The sequence below is a fragment of the Lissotriton helveticus genome, chromosome 1_1 (genome assembly GCF_964261635.1).
Source record: "Lissotriton helveticus chromosome 1_1, aLisHel1.1, whole genome shotgun sequence".
In the NCBI taxonomy this organism is placed as follows: domain Eukaryota; kingdom Metazoa; phylum Chordata; class Amphibia; order Caudata; family Salamandridae; genus Lissotriton; species Lissotriton helveticus.
In genome coordinates, this window is record NC_136057.1 from 57163507 (window position 1) to 57184032 (window position 20526).

The 20526-nt window shown below is 50.3% G+C and overlaps 1 protein-coding gene across 1 annotated transcript in view; it reads left to right on the plus strand.

The window, feature by feature from the left end:
* The window catches only part of LOC144823168 (uncharacterized), a 103450-nt gene extending 83661 nt beyond the window's left edge, over positions 1-19789 (plus strand). The window contains exon 2 of the mRNA XM_078681495.1: positions 18954-19789. Coding sequence (XP_078537621.1) covers positions 18954-19516 — 563 coding nt within the window. The 3' untranslated portion in view covers positions 19517-19789. The remainder of the gene's footprint in view (positions 1-18953) is intronic.
* The last annotated feature ends 737 nt before the right edge of the window (positions 19790-20526 follow it).

Below are 20526 nucleotides of genomic sequence, written 5' to 3' on the forward strand. Positions count from 1 at the left end.
CTGGAAGGAAGATCTGCACCAGGCACAGCTGATAGAAGTCCTGCCTGGAAGGAAGATCTGCACAGGGCGCAGCTGACAGAAGTACGGCTTAGAAAGGAAGATCTGCACAGGGCGCAGCTGACAGAAGTACGGCTTAGAAAGGAAGATCTGCACAAGGCACAGCTGACAGAAGTCCAGCCTAGAAAGGAATATCTGCACAAGGCACAGCTGACAGAACTCCTGCCTGGAATGAAGAACTGCACAAGGCACAGCTGACAGAAGTCCGGCCTAGAAAGGAAGACATGCACAAGGCGCAGCTGACAGAAGTCTGGCCTAAAAAGGAAGACTTGCACAAGGCGCAGCTGACAGACCTCCAGCCTGGAAGGAAGATCTGCACAAGGCGCAGCTGACAGAGGTCCTGCCTGGAAGGAAGATCTGCACAAGGCACAGCTGACAGAGGGCCTGCCTGGAAGGAATATCTGCACAAGGCACCGCTGACAGAAGTCCTGCCCGGAAGGAAGATCTGCACAAGGCACAGCTGGCAGAGGTCCCGCCTGGAAGGAAGAGCTGCACAAGGGGCAGCTGACAGAAGTGCGGCCTGGGAGGAAGATCTGCACAAGGCGCAGCTGACAGAAGTCCTGCCTAGAAGGAAGATCTGCACAAGGCGCAGCTGACAGAAGTCGCAGCCTGGAAGGAAGGTCTTCACAAGGCACAGCTGACAGAAGTCCTGCTGGAAGGAAGATCCGCACAAGGCACAGCGGACAGAAGTCCTACCTAGAAAGGAAGATCTGCACAAGGCGCAGCTGACAGAAGTCCAGCCTAGAAAGGAAGATCTGCACAAGGCGCAGCTGACAGAAGTCCAGCCTAAAAGGAAGATCTGCACAAGGTGCTGCTGACAGAAGTCCTGCCTGGAAGTAAGATCTGCACAAGGCACAGCTGACAGAGGTCCTGCCTGGAAGGAAGATCCGCACAAGGCACAGCTGACAGAACTCCTGCCTGGAATGAAGAACTGCACAAGGCGCAGCTGACAGAAGTCCAGCCTAGAAAGGAAGATCTGCACAAGGCGCAGCTGACAGAAGTCCAGCCTAAAAGGAAGATCTGCACAAGGTGCTGCTGACAGAAGTCCTGCCTGGAAGTAAGATCTGCACAAGGCACAGCTGACAGAGGTCCTGCCTGGAAGGAAGATCCGCACAAGGCACAGCGGACAGAAGTCCTGCCTAGAAAGGAAGATCTGCACAAGGCGCAGCTGACAGAAGTCCAGCCTAAAAGGAAGATCTGCACAGGGTGCAGCTGACAGAAGTCCCACCTGGAAGAAAGATCTGCACAGGGCACAGCTGACAGAAGTCCAGCCTAAAAGGAAGATCTGCACAGGGCACAGCTGACAGAAGCCCTGCCTGAAAAGAAGATCTGCACAAGGCGCAGATGACAGAAGTCGCAGCCTGGAAGGAAGATCTGCACAAGACGCAGCTGACAGAAGTCCAGCCTGGAAGGAAGATCTGCACAGGGCGCAGCTGACAGAAGTCCGGCCTAGAAAGGAAGACATGCACAAGGCGCAGCTGACAGAAGTCCAGCCTAGAAAGGAATATCTGCACAGGGCACAGCTGACATAAGTCCTGCCTGGAAGGAAGATCTGCACAAGGTGCAGCTGACAGATGTCCTGCCTGGAAGGAAGATCTGCACAAGGCGCAGCTGACAGAAGTCCAGCCTAAAAGGAATATCTGCACAAGGCACAGCTGACAGAAGTCCTGCCTGGAAGGCAGATCTGCACAAGGCGCAGCTGACAGAACTCCTGCCTGGAAGGAAGATCTGCACAAGGCGCAGCTGACAGAAGTCCAGCCTAAAAGGAATATCTGCACAAGGCACAGCTGACAGAAGTCCCGCCTGGAAGAAAGATCTGCACAGGGTACAGCTGATAGAATCCCTGCCTGAAAAGAAGATCTGCACAAGGCACAGCTGACAGAAGTCCTGCCTGGAAGGAAGATCTGCACAAGACACAGCTGACAGACGTCCTGCCTAGAAAGGAAGATATGCACAAGGCTCAGCTGACAGAAGTCCTGCCTGGAATGAAGAACTGCACAAGGCACAGCTGACAGAAGCCCTGCCTGAAAAGAAGATCTGCACAAAGCGCAGCTGACAGAAGTCCTGCCTGGAAGGAAGAGCTGCACAAGGCACAGCTGACAGAAGTCCTGCCTGGAAGGAAGATCTGCACAGGGCGCCGCTGACAGAAGTCCGGCCTAGAAAGGAAGACATGCACAAGGCGCAGCTGACAGAAGTCCAGCCTAGAAAGGAATATCTGCACAGGGCACAGCTGACATAAGTCCTGCCTGGAAGGAAGATCTGCACAAGGCACAGCTGACAGAAGTCCTGCCTGGAATGAAGAACTGCACAAGGCACAGCTGACAGAAGTCCGGCCTAGAAAGGAAGACATGCACAAGGCGCAGCTGACAGAAGTCCTGCCTGGAAGGAAGATCTGCACAGGGTACAGCTGATAGAATCCCTGCCTGAAAAGAAGATCTGCACAAGGCGCAGCTGACAGAAGTCCTGCCTGGAAGGAAGATCTGCACAAGACACAGCTGACAGACGTCCTGCCTAGAAAGGAAGATATGCACAAGGCTCAGCTGACAGAAGTCCTGCCTGGAATGAAGAACTGCACAAGGCACAGCTGACAGAAGCCCTGCCTGAAAAGAAGATCTGCACAAGGCGCAGCTGACAGAAGTCCTGCCTGGAAGGAAGAGTTGCACAAGGCGCAGCTGACAGAAGTCCTGCCTGGAAGGAAGATCTGCACAGGGCGCAGCTGACAGAAGTCCGGCCTACAAAGGAAGACATGCACAAGGCGCAGCTGACAGAAGTCCAGCCTAGAAAGGAATATCTGCACAAGGCACAGCTGACATAAGTCCTGCCTGGAAGGAAGATCTGCACAAGGCACAGCTGACAGAAGTCCTGCCTGGAATGAAGAACTGCACAAGGCACAGCTGACATAAGTCCTGCCTGGAAGGAAGATCTGCACAAGGCACAGCTGACAGAAGTCCTGCCTGGAATGAAGAACTGCACAAGGCACAGCTGACAGAAGTCCGGCCTAGAAAGGAAGACATGCACAAGGCGCAGCTGACAGAAGTCCTGCCTAGAAAGGAACACATGCACAAGGCGCAGCTGACAGAGGTCCAGCCTGGAAGGAAGATCTGCACAAGGCGCAGCTGACAGATGTCCTGCCTGGAAGGAAGATCTGCACAAGGCACAGCTGACAGAGGTCCTGCCTGGAAGGGAGATCTGCACAAGGCGCAGCTGACAGAAGTCCTGCCTTGAAAGGAAGATCTGCTCAAGGTGCTGCTGACAGAAGTCCAGCCTAAAAGGAAGATCTGCACAAGGCGCAGCTGACAGAAGTCCAGCCTAAAAGGAAGATCTGCACAAGACACAGCTGACAGAAGTCCCGCCTGGAAGAAAGATCTGCACAGGGCACAGCTGATAGAAGCCCTGCCTGAAAAGAAGATCTGCACAAGGCACAGCTGACAGAAGTCCTGCCTAGAAAGGACAATCTGCACAAGGCGCAGCTGACTGAAGTTCCGCCTGGAATAAAGATCTGCACAGGGCACAGCTGACAGAAGTCCTGCCTGAAAAGAAGATCTGCACAAGGCGCAGCTGACAGAAGTCCTGCCTGGAGCGACCACGGTGCCTGCACCTGTGGCCTGGTCACCCCTACGCTCCTTCTGCTGCTGCTCCTGAGCCCCGCCTTATTTTCCTGCTGCTGCCCGGGCGACCCAGCCGTCTCTGAGCCGCCCGCCCGCACCAGATAATTCCCGCCGCTGCCTCCCTGCGGCCCAGCCCCTCCAGCCCATTCGCCGCCGTGCCGCTGACCCTCCTCCCGGCTGCCTACTTATGACGACCCACACACGCAGCGGGTGCGCCGATTGTGCGCCAAAGGTAAGCCCGTCTGCGCCCGTCCATGCCTGGACCCCACCCAGTGCCAGGACCCCTGGCCCCCGACGATGCCAGCCCACACGACGGACCTAAGACGCCGCCACCCTCATCGCACTCAAACCCGACCAAATAAGAGCCTGCCACCGAGCCACCCCGAGACGCACCCACGGACTCTTCACCTGTCAAGCCTGCAAGTTCACCTGCCTCCGGACCTGCACCACAGCTACAAGCCAAGCATCCACAACAGCCACCTCAAGTGCATCCTGCTCAACACCCGCTCCAGCCACAGACACGCCATCAAACTTTGGAACCTGCTCGACACAACCTCACCAGATGTCGCCTTCCTCACAGAAACCTGGATGAACGCCTCCTCAGCACCCGACATCGCCATCGCCATCCCAGACGGATACAAGATCATCCGGAGAGACCGCGTCAACCAGACTGGAGGAGGCATCGCCATCGTACACAAGAACACCATCCGCATCACGACCGACTCCAACGACACCTTCGTCGCCGCCGAGTATCTCCACTTCCAGATACACACCGACCCATAGACGAACCTCAGAGGCACCCTCGTCTACAGACCCCCTGGACCACGTACACAATTCAGCGAAGACATTACGGACTTCGTCAGCACGCACGCCCTCCGCTCCGCTGACTACATCCTCCTAGGGGACCTCAGCTTCCACCTGGAGAACACCTGAACCGCCGCCTTCACCGTACGGGACAGTTCCGAGAGAATCCACCACGAAACGCCTCGAAAACTATATACGAGGAGGATACCAACTGTCCCGTGAATAACTAGTAGAATACGCCGCTATAAGAAAAGACGTCACGAAAACTATATACAAGGAGGATACCAGCTCCTGGCCCATGAATAACTAGTAACGTAAAAGACATGTGCAGAATACGCTGCTACAAGAAGAGAGGCAAAATTGAGGTCCTGCTCGCTTCTGATTAACAACGAGGAAACCCCAGTTTAAACGTTCCATGTGAAAAGTTTATGATCTCCTCAGTCTATTTCTATAAGTAAAATATCTAGAGCATATCTCGATGTGGATTCAGGTCGTTTATTCCCGTGCTGTGAAGAAATATTGACCACGGTTATTGAGTGTGTGTGTACTTCCCTTTCTTGCTCCTCTCCGCATACATGCCCTGATGAAGGTGCCGCCGTAAAAAGAGCTGGGCACCGAAACGCGCGTTGGCGTTGTTTATCATCAGTTCCATTAATTATCTCCTTAGAACTACCTCAGAGTATACTTTTTGTGCGATGTGTGTTGAGGTGTGTGTATTATGTGCACTGAATGAATGGTTTGAATGTTTTCTATGGTTGTGAATTTGGATGAATGGAGAGAGGGTGAGTTTAGGGACATAGAGTTCAAAATTCTGGTCTCATGAATGAATTGTATGTATTTGCTAAACAAAACGTTTTTATATGCTTTTGATACCAGTGATATATGTTAAAAAATGATAAAATGAAAATAAAACTATATATTTGTTTTCAAACTGTGGTAAGAACTTTAATGTGATGACCGTGGTCCAGTGAGCTCAAAAACTGTGCACTTTTGATAAAATTGGGGACTCTGGACGAGCCCATAAATTGAAACATATAGGGCAGATTCTCCTTCTCCGGTTTCCACCTGGAGAACAACAAGGACCGTAACACCGCCGCCCTGCTGGACAACCTCGCCAACCTCTGACTCAAGCAACTGGTCAACACCCCCACCCACTACGCCGGCCACACGCTTGATCCCGTCTTCTCATCCAGCAAGCACATCACCTTCAGCCACTCCACCGGACTTCACTGGACCGACAACAGCTGCGTCCACTTCAGCTTCAGAAGAACCACGACCCACCACCACCCGCAACAGGTTCCTCGCAGGAGCTGGAGCAAGATCACCGCCGAGCAGCTCACAACCTCCCTCAGCCAGAACCCACCCGCCAGCACAACAAACTCCAACGAAGCAGCACGCAACCTCACGCAGTGGCTGACCGCCTGCGCCGATGACCTTGCGCCACTAAAGAACCCGCCCAGCAGACCCAGAAGCAAGAAAGCTTCCTGGTTCACCGACGAAGTCAAGGACTCCAAGAAGAACTGCCGCACCCTCGAAAAAAGCCTGGTTCCTCGACCAGACCACAGACAACATGACCGCCCTCAAAGACGCCCCCCGCATGCACCACCAGCTCATCCGCACCACCAAGAAGAAATCACTGAAGGAACGACTGGACAACAACGCCCACGACAGCAAGGAACTCTTCAGCATCGTCAAGGAGTTCTCCAATCCCAGCACCGGCAACAACGACATCACTCCTTCACAAGATCTCTGTGACTCTCTCGCCTCGTACTTCCACCGCAAGATCGCCGACATCCACAACAGCTTCGGCGCACCTTCCACGCACCCGACCGTCGAACCAACGCCCCCCACCACCACCCTCCGCACCTGGACCACGGTGACCACCGGAGACACAGCCCGCACGATGAACACCATCCACTCCAGATCTCCGACCGACCCCTGCCCCCACCATGTCTTCAACGAGGCCGACTCCATCATCGCACCCCAACTCTGGGACGTCATCAACTCCTCCTTCAACACCGCCACCTTCCCGGAGAGCTGGAAGCATACCGAGCTCAACGCCCTACTGAAGAAACCAACAGCGGACCCCACTGACCTCAAGAACTTCCGTCCCATCTCGCTCCTCCCTTTTCCTGCCAAAGTCATCGAGAAGACCGCCAACAGACAGCTTGCAGCCTTCCTCGAGACAAACGGATCCCTCGACCCCTCGCAGTCCGGCTTCCGAGCCAACCACAGCACCGAGACCGCCCTCATCGCAGCCACCGAAGACATCGGAGCCCTGCTCGACAACGGGGAAACAGCGGCCCTCATCCTCCTGGACCTCTCTGCAGCGTTCGACACCGTCTGCCACCGCACCCTAGTTCAACGCCTCAGCAACATCGGTATCCAGGAAAAGGCACTGGAGTGGATCATCTCGTTCCTCGCCGGAAGAACACAAAGAGTCCGCCTCCCCCCGTTCCGATCCGAGGCCACCGAAGTCATCTGCGGCGTACCGCAAGGATCATCACTCAGCCCAACCCTCTTCAACGTCTACATGAGCCCTCTCGCAGCCATCGCACGCCAACACAACCTCAGCATCATCTCCTATGCCGACGACACCCAGCTGATCCTCTCCCTCACCAACGACCCTGCCACCTCCAGAACGAGCCTACACGAAGGGATGAAAAACGTTGCAGAGTGGATGAAGAACAGCCGCCTGAAACTGAACTCAGACAAGATGGAAGTCCTCATCCTGGGACCATCGCACTCCGCCTGGGACGACTCCTGGTGGCCTCCCGCCCTGGGCACCGCTCCCAAGCCAACAGACCACGCACGCAACCTGGGCTTCATCCTGGACTCTTCCCTCTCGATGACCAGACAAGTCAACGCCGTCTCCTCATCGTGCTTCAACACCCTGCGTATGCTCCAAAAGATCTTCCGCTGGATCCCGACCGAAACCAGGAATATGGTCACCCAGGCACTAGTCACCAGCCGACTACGGGAACACCCTCTACGCGGGAACCACAGCCAAACTACAGAAAAGTCTCCAGCACATACAGAACGCCTCCGCCCGACTCATCTTGGACATACCCCGACGCAGCCACATCTCCGGCCACCTGAGGGACCTGCACTGGCTCCCCGTCAGCAAAAGGATCACGTTCAGGCTCCTTACCCACGCACACATGTCTCTCCACGACCTGTTCCCCAAGTACCTCAACGACCGCCTGACCTTCTACACGCCCACCCGCCAGCTACGTTCTACAAGCCTCGCCCTCGCCGCCGTACCACGCATCCGAAGAGCCACCGCCGGAGGAATATCCTTCTCCTATCTGGCAGCCAAGACATGGAACTCCCTCCCCATCCACCTCCGGCTGACACAGGACCATCTCGCCTTCAGGAAACAACTCAAGACCTGGCTGTTCGAGCAGTAGCGGACCCCTCCCCCAAGCGCCTAGAGACCCTTCCGGGTGAGTAGCGCGCTAAACAAATGCTATGATTGATTGATTGGAAGGAAGATCTGCACAAGACGCAGCTGACAGAAGTCCTGCCTGGAAGGAAGATCTGCACAAGGCGCAGCTGACAGAAGTCCAGCCTAAAAGGTAGATCTGCACAAGGCACAGCTGACAGAAGTCCCGCCTGGAAGAAAGATCTGCACAGGGTGCAGCTGACAGAAGCCCTGCCTGAAAAGAAGATCTGCACAAGGCGCAGCTGACAGAAGTCCTGCCTGGAAGGGAGATCTGCACAAAGCGCAGCTGACAGAAGTCTGGCCTGGGAGGAAGATATGCACAAGGCACAGCTGACTGAAGCCCCTGCCTGGAATGAAGATCTGCACAAGGCGCTGCTGACAAAAGTCCAGCCTAGAAAGGAAGATGTGCACAGGGCGCAGCTGACAGACGTCCTGCCTGGAGGGAAGATCTGCACTAGACACAGCTGACAGAAGCCCCTGCCTGGAATGAAGATCTGCACAAGGCGCTGCTGACAAAAGTCCAGCCTAGAAAGGAAGATGTGCACAGGGCGCAGCTGACAGACGTCCTGCCTGGAAGGAAGATCTTCACAAGGCACAGCTGACATAAGTCCTGCCTGGAAAGAAGATCTGCACGAAGACGCAGCTGACAGAAGTCCTGCCTGGAAGGCAGATCTGCACAAGGCACCGCTGACAGAAGTCCAGCTTAGAAAGGAAGATCTGCACAAGGCGCAGCTGACAGAAGTTCTGCTTGGAAGGAAGATCTGCACAAGGCACAGCTGACAGAAGTCCTGCCTGGAAAGAAGATCTGCACAAAGACGCAGCTGACAGAAGTCCTGCCTGGAAGGCAGATCTGCACAAGGCACAGCTATCAGAAGCCCTAATGATCTGCACAAGGCACAGCTGAGAGAAGCCGCAGCCTGGAAGGAAGATCTGCACAAGGCACAGATGACAGAAGTCCAGCCTTGAAGGAAGATCTGCACAAGGCACAGCTGACAGAAGCCGCAGCCTGGAAGGAAGATCTGCTCAAGCCACGTATGACAGAAGTTTTGCCTTGCGGTGACCTCAAAGCAGTGAGAGACCCACAAACCAAAAGATCCTTCAAGTCCAGCTAGCCACACTGCACACAGTGTACACCAAAGGCCTGATTTAGATTTCAGTGGATGATTAATTCCATCACAATGTGACAGGTATCCTGCCCGCACCATTAAAAATGGTGGATGCTGGCTGTCAGTGGCAGGGACAGTCATCTCCGTGAGCGAACTCTGGGGATAGCCTCAGTACTGGGGTGTTAAGGGGAGAAGCGCGGTGCGATTTGGCCCATGTTTTTTTAATATTTGATGCTTGACTGAACTGTTCTTTTAAAAATGTTTCGTAATTTGTTTGTAACTGCTCTTTTGCTCGCACTACAATTCTTTTGCTAAAACCCTACCTGCTCTTTGATCCCGCCCCGTTCCGCCACGTCCATTGTGGGCGTTTGAGCGGAGGGTGAGGAACCCACCACTTCCTGCATCTCCAGCGCTCGGGTTAGCGCTCTAGTTCTCGCAAACCTACCCCTATTTAGGAAGATGGGTCAGCGACCACGCAGCGGACGGGCGCAGTGGGCGCACCAAGTGCGCGCCAAAGGCGCGCACAAGACAAGCCCGTCTGCGCCTGTCCGCGACCTGACGCGGCCAGGGGCCAGGACCCCTGTGTCTGCCTCCACAGAACGGGTAAGAGTGTTGCAATACTCTAGCGAAGAACTAGCTCTTCTTCGTCCCATACGCAAAGCAGACTGTACACATGGTATGCTGCCTGATTGTATGCCCCAAAGGTGTAGAGGTTGTCACTTTCTCCCCACCACTGATTCGGAGATGATAAAGGGGACAGATCAACTCTCTATGTACCTACTGAATTGCCGTTCTTTTAAAAAACACTGTTTGAGCATCCATGACTTTCTTATTGACTATCAACCTGACTTGCTATTCCTCACGGAAACCTGGCTGGATGAGGCCGCTGCCCCTGATATTCGGGAGGCCCTCCCGCCTCTATATGGCCTTTTAAGAATTGACAGAGGAATTCAAAAGGGGGGGGGGGTAGCTATTGTTCATAAAACTGACCTTGAGTGCTCCTTGAAACAAGTATCGATTAGTAACTGCGTAGCGGGCCTTTTCTCCATCAAAGTCTCCCCGGAGTGTACCATTAAGGGCTATCTTATTTATCGCCCTCCCGGGGGGTCCTTACAGTTTGCGGATAGCCTCCTTGAAACAGTGACTCAGCCAGCCCTTCGGTATAGTAAATTCCTCATAGTAGGTGATCTTAACCTACATTTTGTGGATGCTAACTGTACTGAGGCACAATCCGTAATTACCTCTCTGAAAGCCCTGATGCTTAGACTATCTGATGGGAGACCAACTCATCAAGCGGGACATCTTCTTGATCCCATTTTCTAACTGGGATGATATTAAAGTATTCCCCCCTATCAGGATGTTATGGTCCGACCATTACCTCATTCCATTTAGTGCGCTGGGCTTGATCAGAGGGGAAAAACCTAAGCGTCCACCTCCACCTAGTCGCAGGAATTGGAGGAAATTCAGCCATGAGACATTTGATTCTGCCTTAAACCTGGAAATCCCTCCGTTTAGTCAGACTCTCATGGGAGCTTGGAAGGATTATGAGGATTGGGTAACTGTTAGAAATGGGATCCCTGGCTGGCCAGGGCTTTCGCCAAAGTCAGTCAGAGACCACCACTCCCAAGTCAGGGCAAGGGAGTTACACGCCAAGATAACCCCTACTCACTCCCTTGGTAACGTGGCGCGAGCAGCAAGGCTAAACCTGGAGGCAATGTGAGTTAAGTATTTGCGCACGCACCCCAGCAACAACACCCAGGCCCACCACAAAGGAAACTCCACACAAGGTTATATAAAAATAGCCTTTGTATCACACCAAAACACATTAGATGAAAACACACACTTTACAATGTGCCAACAGGCACGGGCAGAATTTACAGGGGATATGTACAAGACAGGGCCACCTGGACCACTGTCAGGAATCAGCACTCTTAGAAGTGACACATTTAGAAATAGCACTTAGAATGTAAAATCACTGTAGCACAAATTAGAACATAAAGTACACAACCAGTAATCACTGGTAACCATGACCTCACTAACACCACCTGCACTAGGATAAAAACAACCACCTAAGTATCACAATACCTGTAGGGGTGTAAGCACATAACACATGATGCATAAACATACATTCAGCGGTGTAAGGAAGGAAAACACATGATGCATCAACAATACATTCAGAGGTGTAAGGAAGGAAAACACATGATGCATCAACAATACATTCAGAGGTGTAAGAACAAGGCACATGACGCATTAAAACACATTCAGAGGTGATGGGGAGGAAAACGCAATAGCGCAAAAATCACATTAGCCACCACCTGTGGCAGTCTCTAGGCCCACTGGCCTCTCTAGGGCTAGGACGCCCTGTGTCCAAAGTCAGGGTCCTAAACGTGGCAGCTGCCCACGAAGTGCTGGGCAGCTGGGGATAAATTGGTGGGGCCAACGTGGGAGCCTCGCAGGCTCTGAGCACAACTTGCCCCCAGGGAGCCTCGCTGGACTCAATACAAAATGATGCCCCTAGAGCCCTTGTGGCTCTATACACAGCAAGGTCGCCTGAGCCTCTCTGGGCTCTTAACTGAAGATGTGCCCCTTGAGCCTCGCTGGGCTCTAAACAAACGAATGTCGCCACAAGCCTTCTCTCAGGGCTCACAACAAGGTGGGGGCAAGGTAGGGCCTTCTGGGGCCACTCTACCACAGACACAAAATGCCCCCTGAGCCTCTGGGGCTCATAGAAATGCGGGTGTCGCTGGAGTCCCCCTCCTGGGGACTCGAGATCACGGACAGGGCCCCCCTGAGCCTCTCTTGGGTGCTACAACAAATGTGGGGTCCTGGAGCCTAGTGGGCTCTAAATAGGCAAGGAATGCCCTGAGCCTCTCGGGGCTCACACACTCGTACTGGAGGGGAGGGGTGGGCACCGGCAATGTGCCCCGACGCCCTCCTCCCTTCCCACGCTCACTAGGGCCCCACTCACCGGGTCTGACGGCGGCTGGAGGAGGAGAGCTCCCGCTCCTCGGGACTCTCCTTCAGTCGCGGCCTTCTCGCTCTGCTCCGGGGTTCTCCCTCGTCCTCGGGAGCCCCGGGGGAGGGACGCCGGCTGCGGGGCGGGACTTCCGGTCGGCCAGCTCTCTGATTGGCTGGCCGGCCAAACACTTCCGGGTCATCGCGGGCAGCGCGGCGGCCCTTTCCAGGCACTCGTAGGCTGGGGATAAATTTACCGAGGGGTGGGCTCCTTCGAGGTAAAATCGAAAAATGGCGGCAAGGTCCCTGGCAGGGTGGGCACCTGCCAGGGGACAAAATACTAGAAAATAAGTGAGGTGGACACTCGCCAGGGCAACCACGAGCAGGGTGAGCACCTGCACAGCAATTGACGCGCTCCCAAGCGCTACAATCCAAATAAAGCACTCTTAAACGCTAGAACCAAAACAAAGCGCTCCCAGGCGCTATAAGTTAAATAAAGGTCCTTCAGGAGGGCAGGAAGGCAGGGGGGGGGCAAGGCTGGGCCAGGGGCCAGCTCACTGGCCCTCCAGGCAGGGAGGCAGTCCAAGTGGCGGTTCCTCCTGGCCCCAGCAGCAGCCCCCCTCAAGTAGGATCCGGAAAGAACAACTTCTGTGGGACACAGCCCCATTTTTATACACCACATTCCTTTGTCTTTGTGCAGGGTGGGGGAGAAACCAGTCGCAGCTGGTTTTGGAGTACCCTGGATGTGCTCAATTACCCTTTTCATTTACTGGCAGGGCTAGGGTCGTTAGACGCACCACAGGGGGCGGAGCCAGCATTGTGTGGGGAAAGCCCAGCCCCATCAGGAACCAGGTGCAGCCCTCCCCTCACATCAGCATGCTGATCTCAGCACTCACCACTGGGCAGACCCATCCAGACATCCTGGAGCCTGGCATCCCAGCCAGCTCCAGCCAATCACACTCCAGCACCCTCACAGCACACGTACATCAATGTCTAGAAGTGGCACTTCCACACTAGACACATACATGCTGCATACATCATCTCGCAGCATTCAATCACACGAGACCACACATACCAGACTCAAGCCTGTACACCCCACACATCAGAAACTAACAGGGACACATACATTCCCCATGAATTCCTATGGGGGGGCAGGCCTATCTCACAACATGCACCCAAAGTGTGCACGCAATTTCCACTGGGACACAGTGAAAGTGCGCAGAACCCAAAAATCACCATCACCAGGTCACCATTAAAAGCAAAAGTTTAGGGGTGAACCTGCCAGAAGGGCCAAGTCCAACAGTAACTAAGGCCCTGGATAAGGTGGCCCCCTTGGACTCAAAAAGCCCCTACACGCGGATCTAGGTCAGCCCTTGGTACAATGAGGAGCTGTGTGCAGCTAAGGCCAAATGTAAGGTCCTAGAATGCCGGTGGCGGAAAGATTATGATTCTGCTCACAAAGAATCCTATAGGAGTAGCCTGAGGGCGTACCATAGCCTGATTAGAAAGGCGAAAGAGATCACATTAAAGAGAGGATTGAAAATTCGGATAGTTCATCCAAAGAACTCTTTTTAATTTATAAGGAGTTAACATCTCTTATGGCGACTATGGCCGAAGACCCTCCTTCCACCGAGATTTGTGAAAACATAGCTGACCACTTTGTGAGTAAAGTGGAGAAGATCTATGAATCTTTGCAGCAGAGCCCTACAGTAGTTACCCCGGCTAGGGTGACCTGCTATGGACCCATGAAAAATGGCGCTCTCGAGGAATTCCAGGTTCCTCCGCGGGAGGAGCTGATAAAAATAATCTCGGATATCCACTCTGGATCTCCAATGGATGTTGCCCCTGTTAAGATCCTCAGAAGCCATCTACCTCTTCTGAGTTGCCACATAGGCAATTTGGCCACTCTGTCATTTCAAGAAAGTCGGGTGCCTGAGGAATGGAAGCTGGCCCAGATTGTTCCCATAAAAAAAAGGCCAACCTGAGTATGACTCAGTTAGATAATCTTCGTCCTATTTCCCTCCTGCCTTTTTGCACCAAGGTAGTGGAGAAATTGGCTAACAATCAACTGGTTGGCTTTGTGGAGGACCACCATCTTCTTCATTCCTCCCAATTGGGTTTCAGGGCGAAGCACTCTACTGAGACTGCCCTCCTTTTCTCCACAGAACTGCTTCGCCGCAAAGTTGATGATGGTCACACTGCCGCTCTGATATTACTGGACTTGAGTGCGGCTTTTGATACCGTATCGCACTCTGGGCTTCTTTCACGCTTGAGTGAGATGGGGATAGCCGGCCAAGCCTATGAATGGATGTGCTCTTTTTTAGCTGATAGGAAATTTCAAGTTCACTGCCCCCCGTATAAATCCAAACCCAGGTCTCTTAGACAAGGGGTTCCACAGGGCTCTATATTGAGCCCTACGTTGTTTAATCTCTATATGTAGCCCCTTGCAAGGATGGTGGAATCTTATGGGGTGGATATTGTCTCGTATGCGGATGATACCCAACTGGTGATCACTCTATCTCATAACCCAGTTGTGGCAGCAGAGAACTTCTCCTCCTGTCTTGTGGCACTGGCTGGCTGGATGAAGAATAACTGTCTTCGCCTCAATGGTAATAATACGGAACTTTTGGAAATCGGTCCCTCTCCCTCCGTCTGGACTTCAGCCTGATGGCCAGCTGATTTGGGTACTATGCCCATTCCATCAGATACGGTGAAAAATCTGGGTGTACTTCTTGATTCTAACCTCTCTTACTCTCAACACTTGGGGAATGTAGCCGGGAAATGCTATGGCACACTAAAGCTCCTCCGTAAGATCGTAGATCTTCTCCCCATCAAAGCAAGGAAAACCCTAGTGCATGCCTTGGTCACTCCTCATCTCGATTTTGGGAACTCATTGCTCTGTGTCCTTAGTAAAAAGGGCCTGAACCAACTCCAATGTGTCCAGAATGCGGCGGCTAGGTCGGTTTTGAAACTACTTAGGAAGTCATCTGGGAAGCGTGCTCTTCAAATCTTGCACTGGCTTCCCATCCAGGAACGCATTTGGTTTAAAACCTTGTGCATTACCCACCGCATCGCACATGGCCATGGCCCTACCTACCTCCAGAGTATGATGACCATATATCGTCCCAAACGGTGGTTGAGATACATGGGCAGCATGCAGATGGTGGTCCCTCGTATCCGAAGAGCACGGATGGGAGGACGGTTCTTTAGGTTCCTAGCAAGCAAATACTGGAATGAACTTCCAATTGAACTTCGGGTGGAACTTTCGGAATCGCGCATTAGGCTGAAATTGAAGACACATTTGTTCCCCAAGGTCTAGTTGTATTAGGTGCCTCTTTCCTTCCTGTTTTGGGGGGCCTGCTCTGGAGTTCTGATGGAATGCATTCACAGCGCGGGGACGCACTGTTTTCCTGTGTAACCATGCGCTTAATAAATGTTTTTATTATTATTATTATTATTATTACATCTTGTGGCAATTATAAGGCAGACAGGATATCTGTCTGCCTTATAATTGTAACTAATATAACCTTATAACTGTCAGGAAAATCAGCACGAACGGCACTACGCGTTGCTCCAGAGGGCACTGCTGCTTTCTGTCGCTCAAATTGACATTCTAATCGAGTGGCAGCTTCATCAACGAGAATGGCAGATTTCTACACTTGAGTGCTCGCGACCTCCCGCAATGAGAAATCTCGCCAGGAGGTCTAGCGCGTTATATTTTCTCACAAGCACCCGCCACCATACCATTGGAGATCCGCTTGAGAAAAAAAAACTCAGTTCTGCATTACTTCTTGGAGTTTTTTGGAACTCCGCACTCTGGGCAAAAATATGCGAGCTCCGACGGCAGAGCTGAATTCTTCACCCAATCCTAGTTTTGAGGCTATAATCTGTTAGACAAACTCTAAACTTGGCCATATATCTGCAATAAGTGTTGTAGAAAAAGTGAGAAACACAGCCTTGTGACTATCAGGCATTTATCTGACTTCTGATGAACCCCACAGAGTGAGCAGCAAGAGGGCAGAAGGGGGGCCGAAGGACAGGTAATTAGATAAACTTGAAGATGAGAAATATGGAAAGGTAGAAATGCTGCATCACCCGTGGATAACTGACACCTCCTCCCGCTCTACCAAATGCCCATCCAGTCACAAAGTGGCATCCTGGGCCCCAAACGGACAACGTCATGCCAAATGCCATGTAATGGTGGAAAAGGTGGAAAAAAGAGTAATATGCACACATCTGCTGCAGCGATATGTCAGGTAAATTATTGGTTGTGATGGATTCTCTATAAGTACTAAATGACTGATATCGTTGAATACTAAATTATAAGAATCAATGTTTGTTTGCCTTATCTGCGCTTATAAGGTAAAGGACGGGCCTTACAGTGAACCCCTTGCTCTGTTTTACACAAAAGCTCTGGAAGGAGGTGTATCTTACAGAACTTTATCCACCTTAGGAAGAACTAAAGACTAGCTTTTTAAAGTTGTCTTTCAGGACCAGAACCAGGCTCTGTAAGCTGCACTAGTTTCAGGGAGATGAACAGATGTTATGGCGATAGGAAACCCCCCTCAACTGACAATAATGTTCCAATCTTCCAAGTTAGAGGAAACCAGAAATGCTTGAACCAAGGGAGCTGTTGAAAGTGTCAAAGGTGACTTATGAACAGCGGGTAAAGACAGGAGTTGGTATTTGAGATGATCTTAAGTGAATATGAAAAGAATGAGAAGAAGTGTGTAAATAGAGTTACTTTTGTTGTATACTTCGTGAAAAAGTTACTGGAAATTTTGCTGCCCCGCCTGATCCATCTCTTTTTCTAAACTCTATTGTTGTTTAAATGAAATCCTGACCATATGCATCTATCTTAAGCTATACCGCTAAGCACTTGGGTGCTCCGTGAGCGCCCTTACTTTGCTAAGTTAGCCTGTAAACGCTGGTAAATCACCTCCTTTTCAGACATTAATAAGATGTCACCTGATCAACAGAAATTTTAGTTAAATATCTGTGTATGATGAACAATTCCTTGCTAAGTTTTAAAGGCGGTAAAGAAGAAGGGGGAGATTTACTAATATTTTGCGCCGTATTTTCGTCACAAAAGTGGAACAAAACAGCGCAAAATCTTTTTTTCCTAATTTACTTTCCAGCCCTACTCTTGTTTAGCGCTGGAAATAACGTAAAAGTAATGTGAAGCAGTACATATCACTGCTTCGCATTACTTCACACCTTGGGAGCCTGTCAAGGTGGGTGCATGGACGTTCCCGTGCAACCACCCAAGGTTTCTCACGCTAAAACCAATTTACCAAATACAGTAGATTGGGTTTAGCATGAAAAAACTGCACCCTTTTAAACTAGGCGCAAAGGAAGGATAAATGCTTTGATTTATCCTTCCTTTTCCGACTTTGCATGCATGCTGCACTCTGCAACACGCATACAAAGTGGGAAAAGCATTCCCTCGTGTCTACTATTTTGTACAGGAAGGGTATCCGTCCTGTACAAAAACCTATGCTGGGCTCACACACTCACACCCTAGTGCTCTGGTGCTAAGGAGTGTTCATGGCGCAGGGCCGCTGTAATCAGTGCTGGCGCAAGGGAAAGGGAAGGATAGAGACATATCTTTGAAAATATGGTGCCTTCCTGCTCCTGTCGAGCATCGCAGCCTCGCGGGGGGGCTGCGCTGCATTGCGTGGAGATTTAGTAAATATCCCCAGAAATGTCTTTCACAACCAGTTAACATTGTGAATTATAATTCCAATATGTTTAAATTTAGTAATTTTCAATATCTTTACATCCAACAGAAAACAAGCCTTGACTGTATGAAATGACCATCAATAATGAAGCGAATGCTGTAAATCTTCACTAATAGCAGAAATAATGAGCTACAGTATTCAGCGCAGTCGGCGACAGAGGAACCTGCACACAAACTGACAGATCCTGGCTGAAGCATCAAGGGCAGTTCAGTGATTATAAGAGGCTGAACTGTACACCTCCACGCCACAAGATAAAGAAATGACCATAGGAAAATTAAGGCAACAACAATAACAAACCACCTCCTGTATAAACAAGTGTCCAATACCAACTTTGATCATGGGATCTGTATGGTGTGATGACCGCAGTGCTCTGTTTTCTAATATGATGACAAGCCATCATTCCGTGCTCTAGGAGAATTGTAAACTCTTTCTGGACAAACAATAGTAACCAGAGAAGAGCACAACAGAGCGGAGCCAGACAACTGACGGGTAAAGGAAAGACGAGTTTTTCTATCTACAATACAATAGACTGTCCTAATTTGCACCGGTCAGAAGGAAGATACATCTTTACCCTCAAGCGTGCCTAGCCATAATCCAATATAAAGGCACAATCACCTACAAAGATACCTTCTACGTATTAGGAGTGTGGCAAATATTTGGTGGCTATTGCATTTATTGTTAAAACAGAAATCAAATGTGCAAAATACTGCACATATAAAGTGTGTGAGAAAAACACGAGTGCTTTATCAGCCATGTTGGCCCATCAGGAATTGCAGTCATGGGATGTAGACAAATATATACCCGACCCACAGACACTAACCAAGAAAGAAAGAATCATACACATGCAGCAAGAGCTTTAGTTTGTCATCACCACTCAAGCTTCATCAGCAAACGTACACAGGACAAAAACCATTCAAGTGCAGTGAATGTGTCAAGAGCTTTAGTAGGTTATCAGAACTACAAAGACACCAGCGAACACACACAGGAGAAAAGCCATTCAAGTGTAGTGAATGTGTCAAGAGCTTTAGTAGATTATCAGAACTAAAAAGACACCAGTGAACACACACAGGGGAAAAGCCATACCATTGCATTGAATGTGGGAAGAGCTTTAGTCAGTTATCAAGCCTTCAAAGTCATCAGAGAACACACACAGGGGAAAAACCATTCAAGTGCAGTGAGTGTGTAAAGAGCTTTAGTCACTCATTAAATCTCTAAACACATCAGTGAATACACACAGGGGAAAAACCATTCAAGTGCAGTGAATGTGCAAAGAACTTTAGTCAGTTATCACATCTTCAAAGACATAATCAGACACACCGAGGGGAAAAACCATTCAAGTGCAGTGAATGTGCAAAGTGCTTTCGTCAGTTATCAGAACTAAAAAGTCATCAGCGAACACACATGGGGGAAAAACCATTCAAGTGCAGTGAATGTGCAAAGTGCTTTAGTGAGATATCAAGCCTTCAAAGACATCAGCAAACCCATGCAAGGGAAAAGCCATTGAAGTGCAGTGAATGTGCGAAAAGCTTTAGTCACTTATCAGACCTACAAAGACATCAACGAACACATACAGGGGAAAAACCATTAGAGTGCAGTGAATGTGTGAAGAGCTTTAGTCGATTATCACACCTTCAAAGTCATCAACGAACACACACAGGGGAAAAACCATTCAAGTGCAGTGAATGTCCAAAGTGCTTTAGTCAGTTATCAGACCTAAATAGTCATCAGCGAATACACACTGGGGAAAACCCTATCATTGTAGTGAATGTGACAGTAGTTTTCGCAGCTCTTCAGCATTAAGGAATCATCAGCGAACTCACACAGGAGAAAAAGCATTCAAGTGCAATGAATGTGGGAAGAGCTTTAGTCGGTTATCAAACCTCCAAGCACATCAGCGAACACACACAGGGGAAAAACCCTATCATTGCAGTGAATGTGACAGTAGTTTTCGCTTCTCTTCAGTATTAAGGAATCATCAGCGAACACACACAGGAGAAAAACCATTTAAGTGCAGTGAATGTGCAAAGTGCTTCAGAAAGTCATCACACCTACAAAATCATCAGCGAACACACACACAGGAGAAAAGCCATTGAAATGCTGTGAATGTGGAAAGAGCTTTAGTAAATTAGAAAATCTAGAAACACATCATCGAACACACACAGGGGAAAAACCATACCATTGCAATGAATGTGAAAGCATTTTTAGTCGTTACTCAACATTAAGGATTCATCAGCGAACACACACAGCAGAATAGCCATTCAAGTGCAGTGAATGTGCAAAGTGCTTTAGTCACTTATCAAACCTCTAAACACATCAGCGAATGCACACGGGGAACACCCTATAATTGTAGTGAATGTGACAGTAGTTTTCACTTCTCTTCAGCATTAAGGTATCATCAACAAACTCACACAGGAGAAAAACCATTCAAGTGCAATGAATGTGGAAAGAGTTTTAGTCGATTATCAGAGCTACAAAGCCATCAGCGAACACACACGGGGAAAACATAGAAGGGCACTGAAAGTGTGAAGGGCTTTTATCAATGTTCGATCCCACACAACCCTCTATGAATACACTGCTTCATTTAACTCAATGGAAATAATCCTAGAGATGCAGAGACTCCGAAAAGATTTTAAGACCATCAAAAATAATATTGACCCATCGGCGGACATAGACAAGAGCTGAACAGTGCAGTTATTATGAGAGGAATGAATTACGGAAAAAGATTACATTCAAATTATGTGGGACATTGAAATACCAGATTATAGAAGACTGGACTAGCTGTAAAGAAGAAAAGCAGATAACAGTATTTG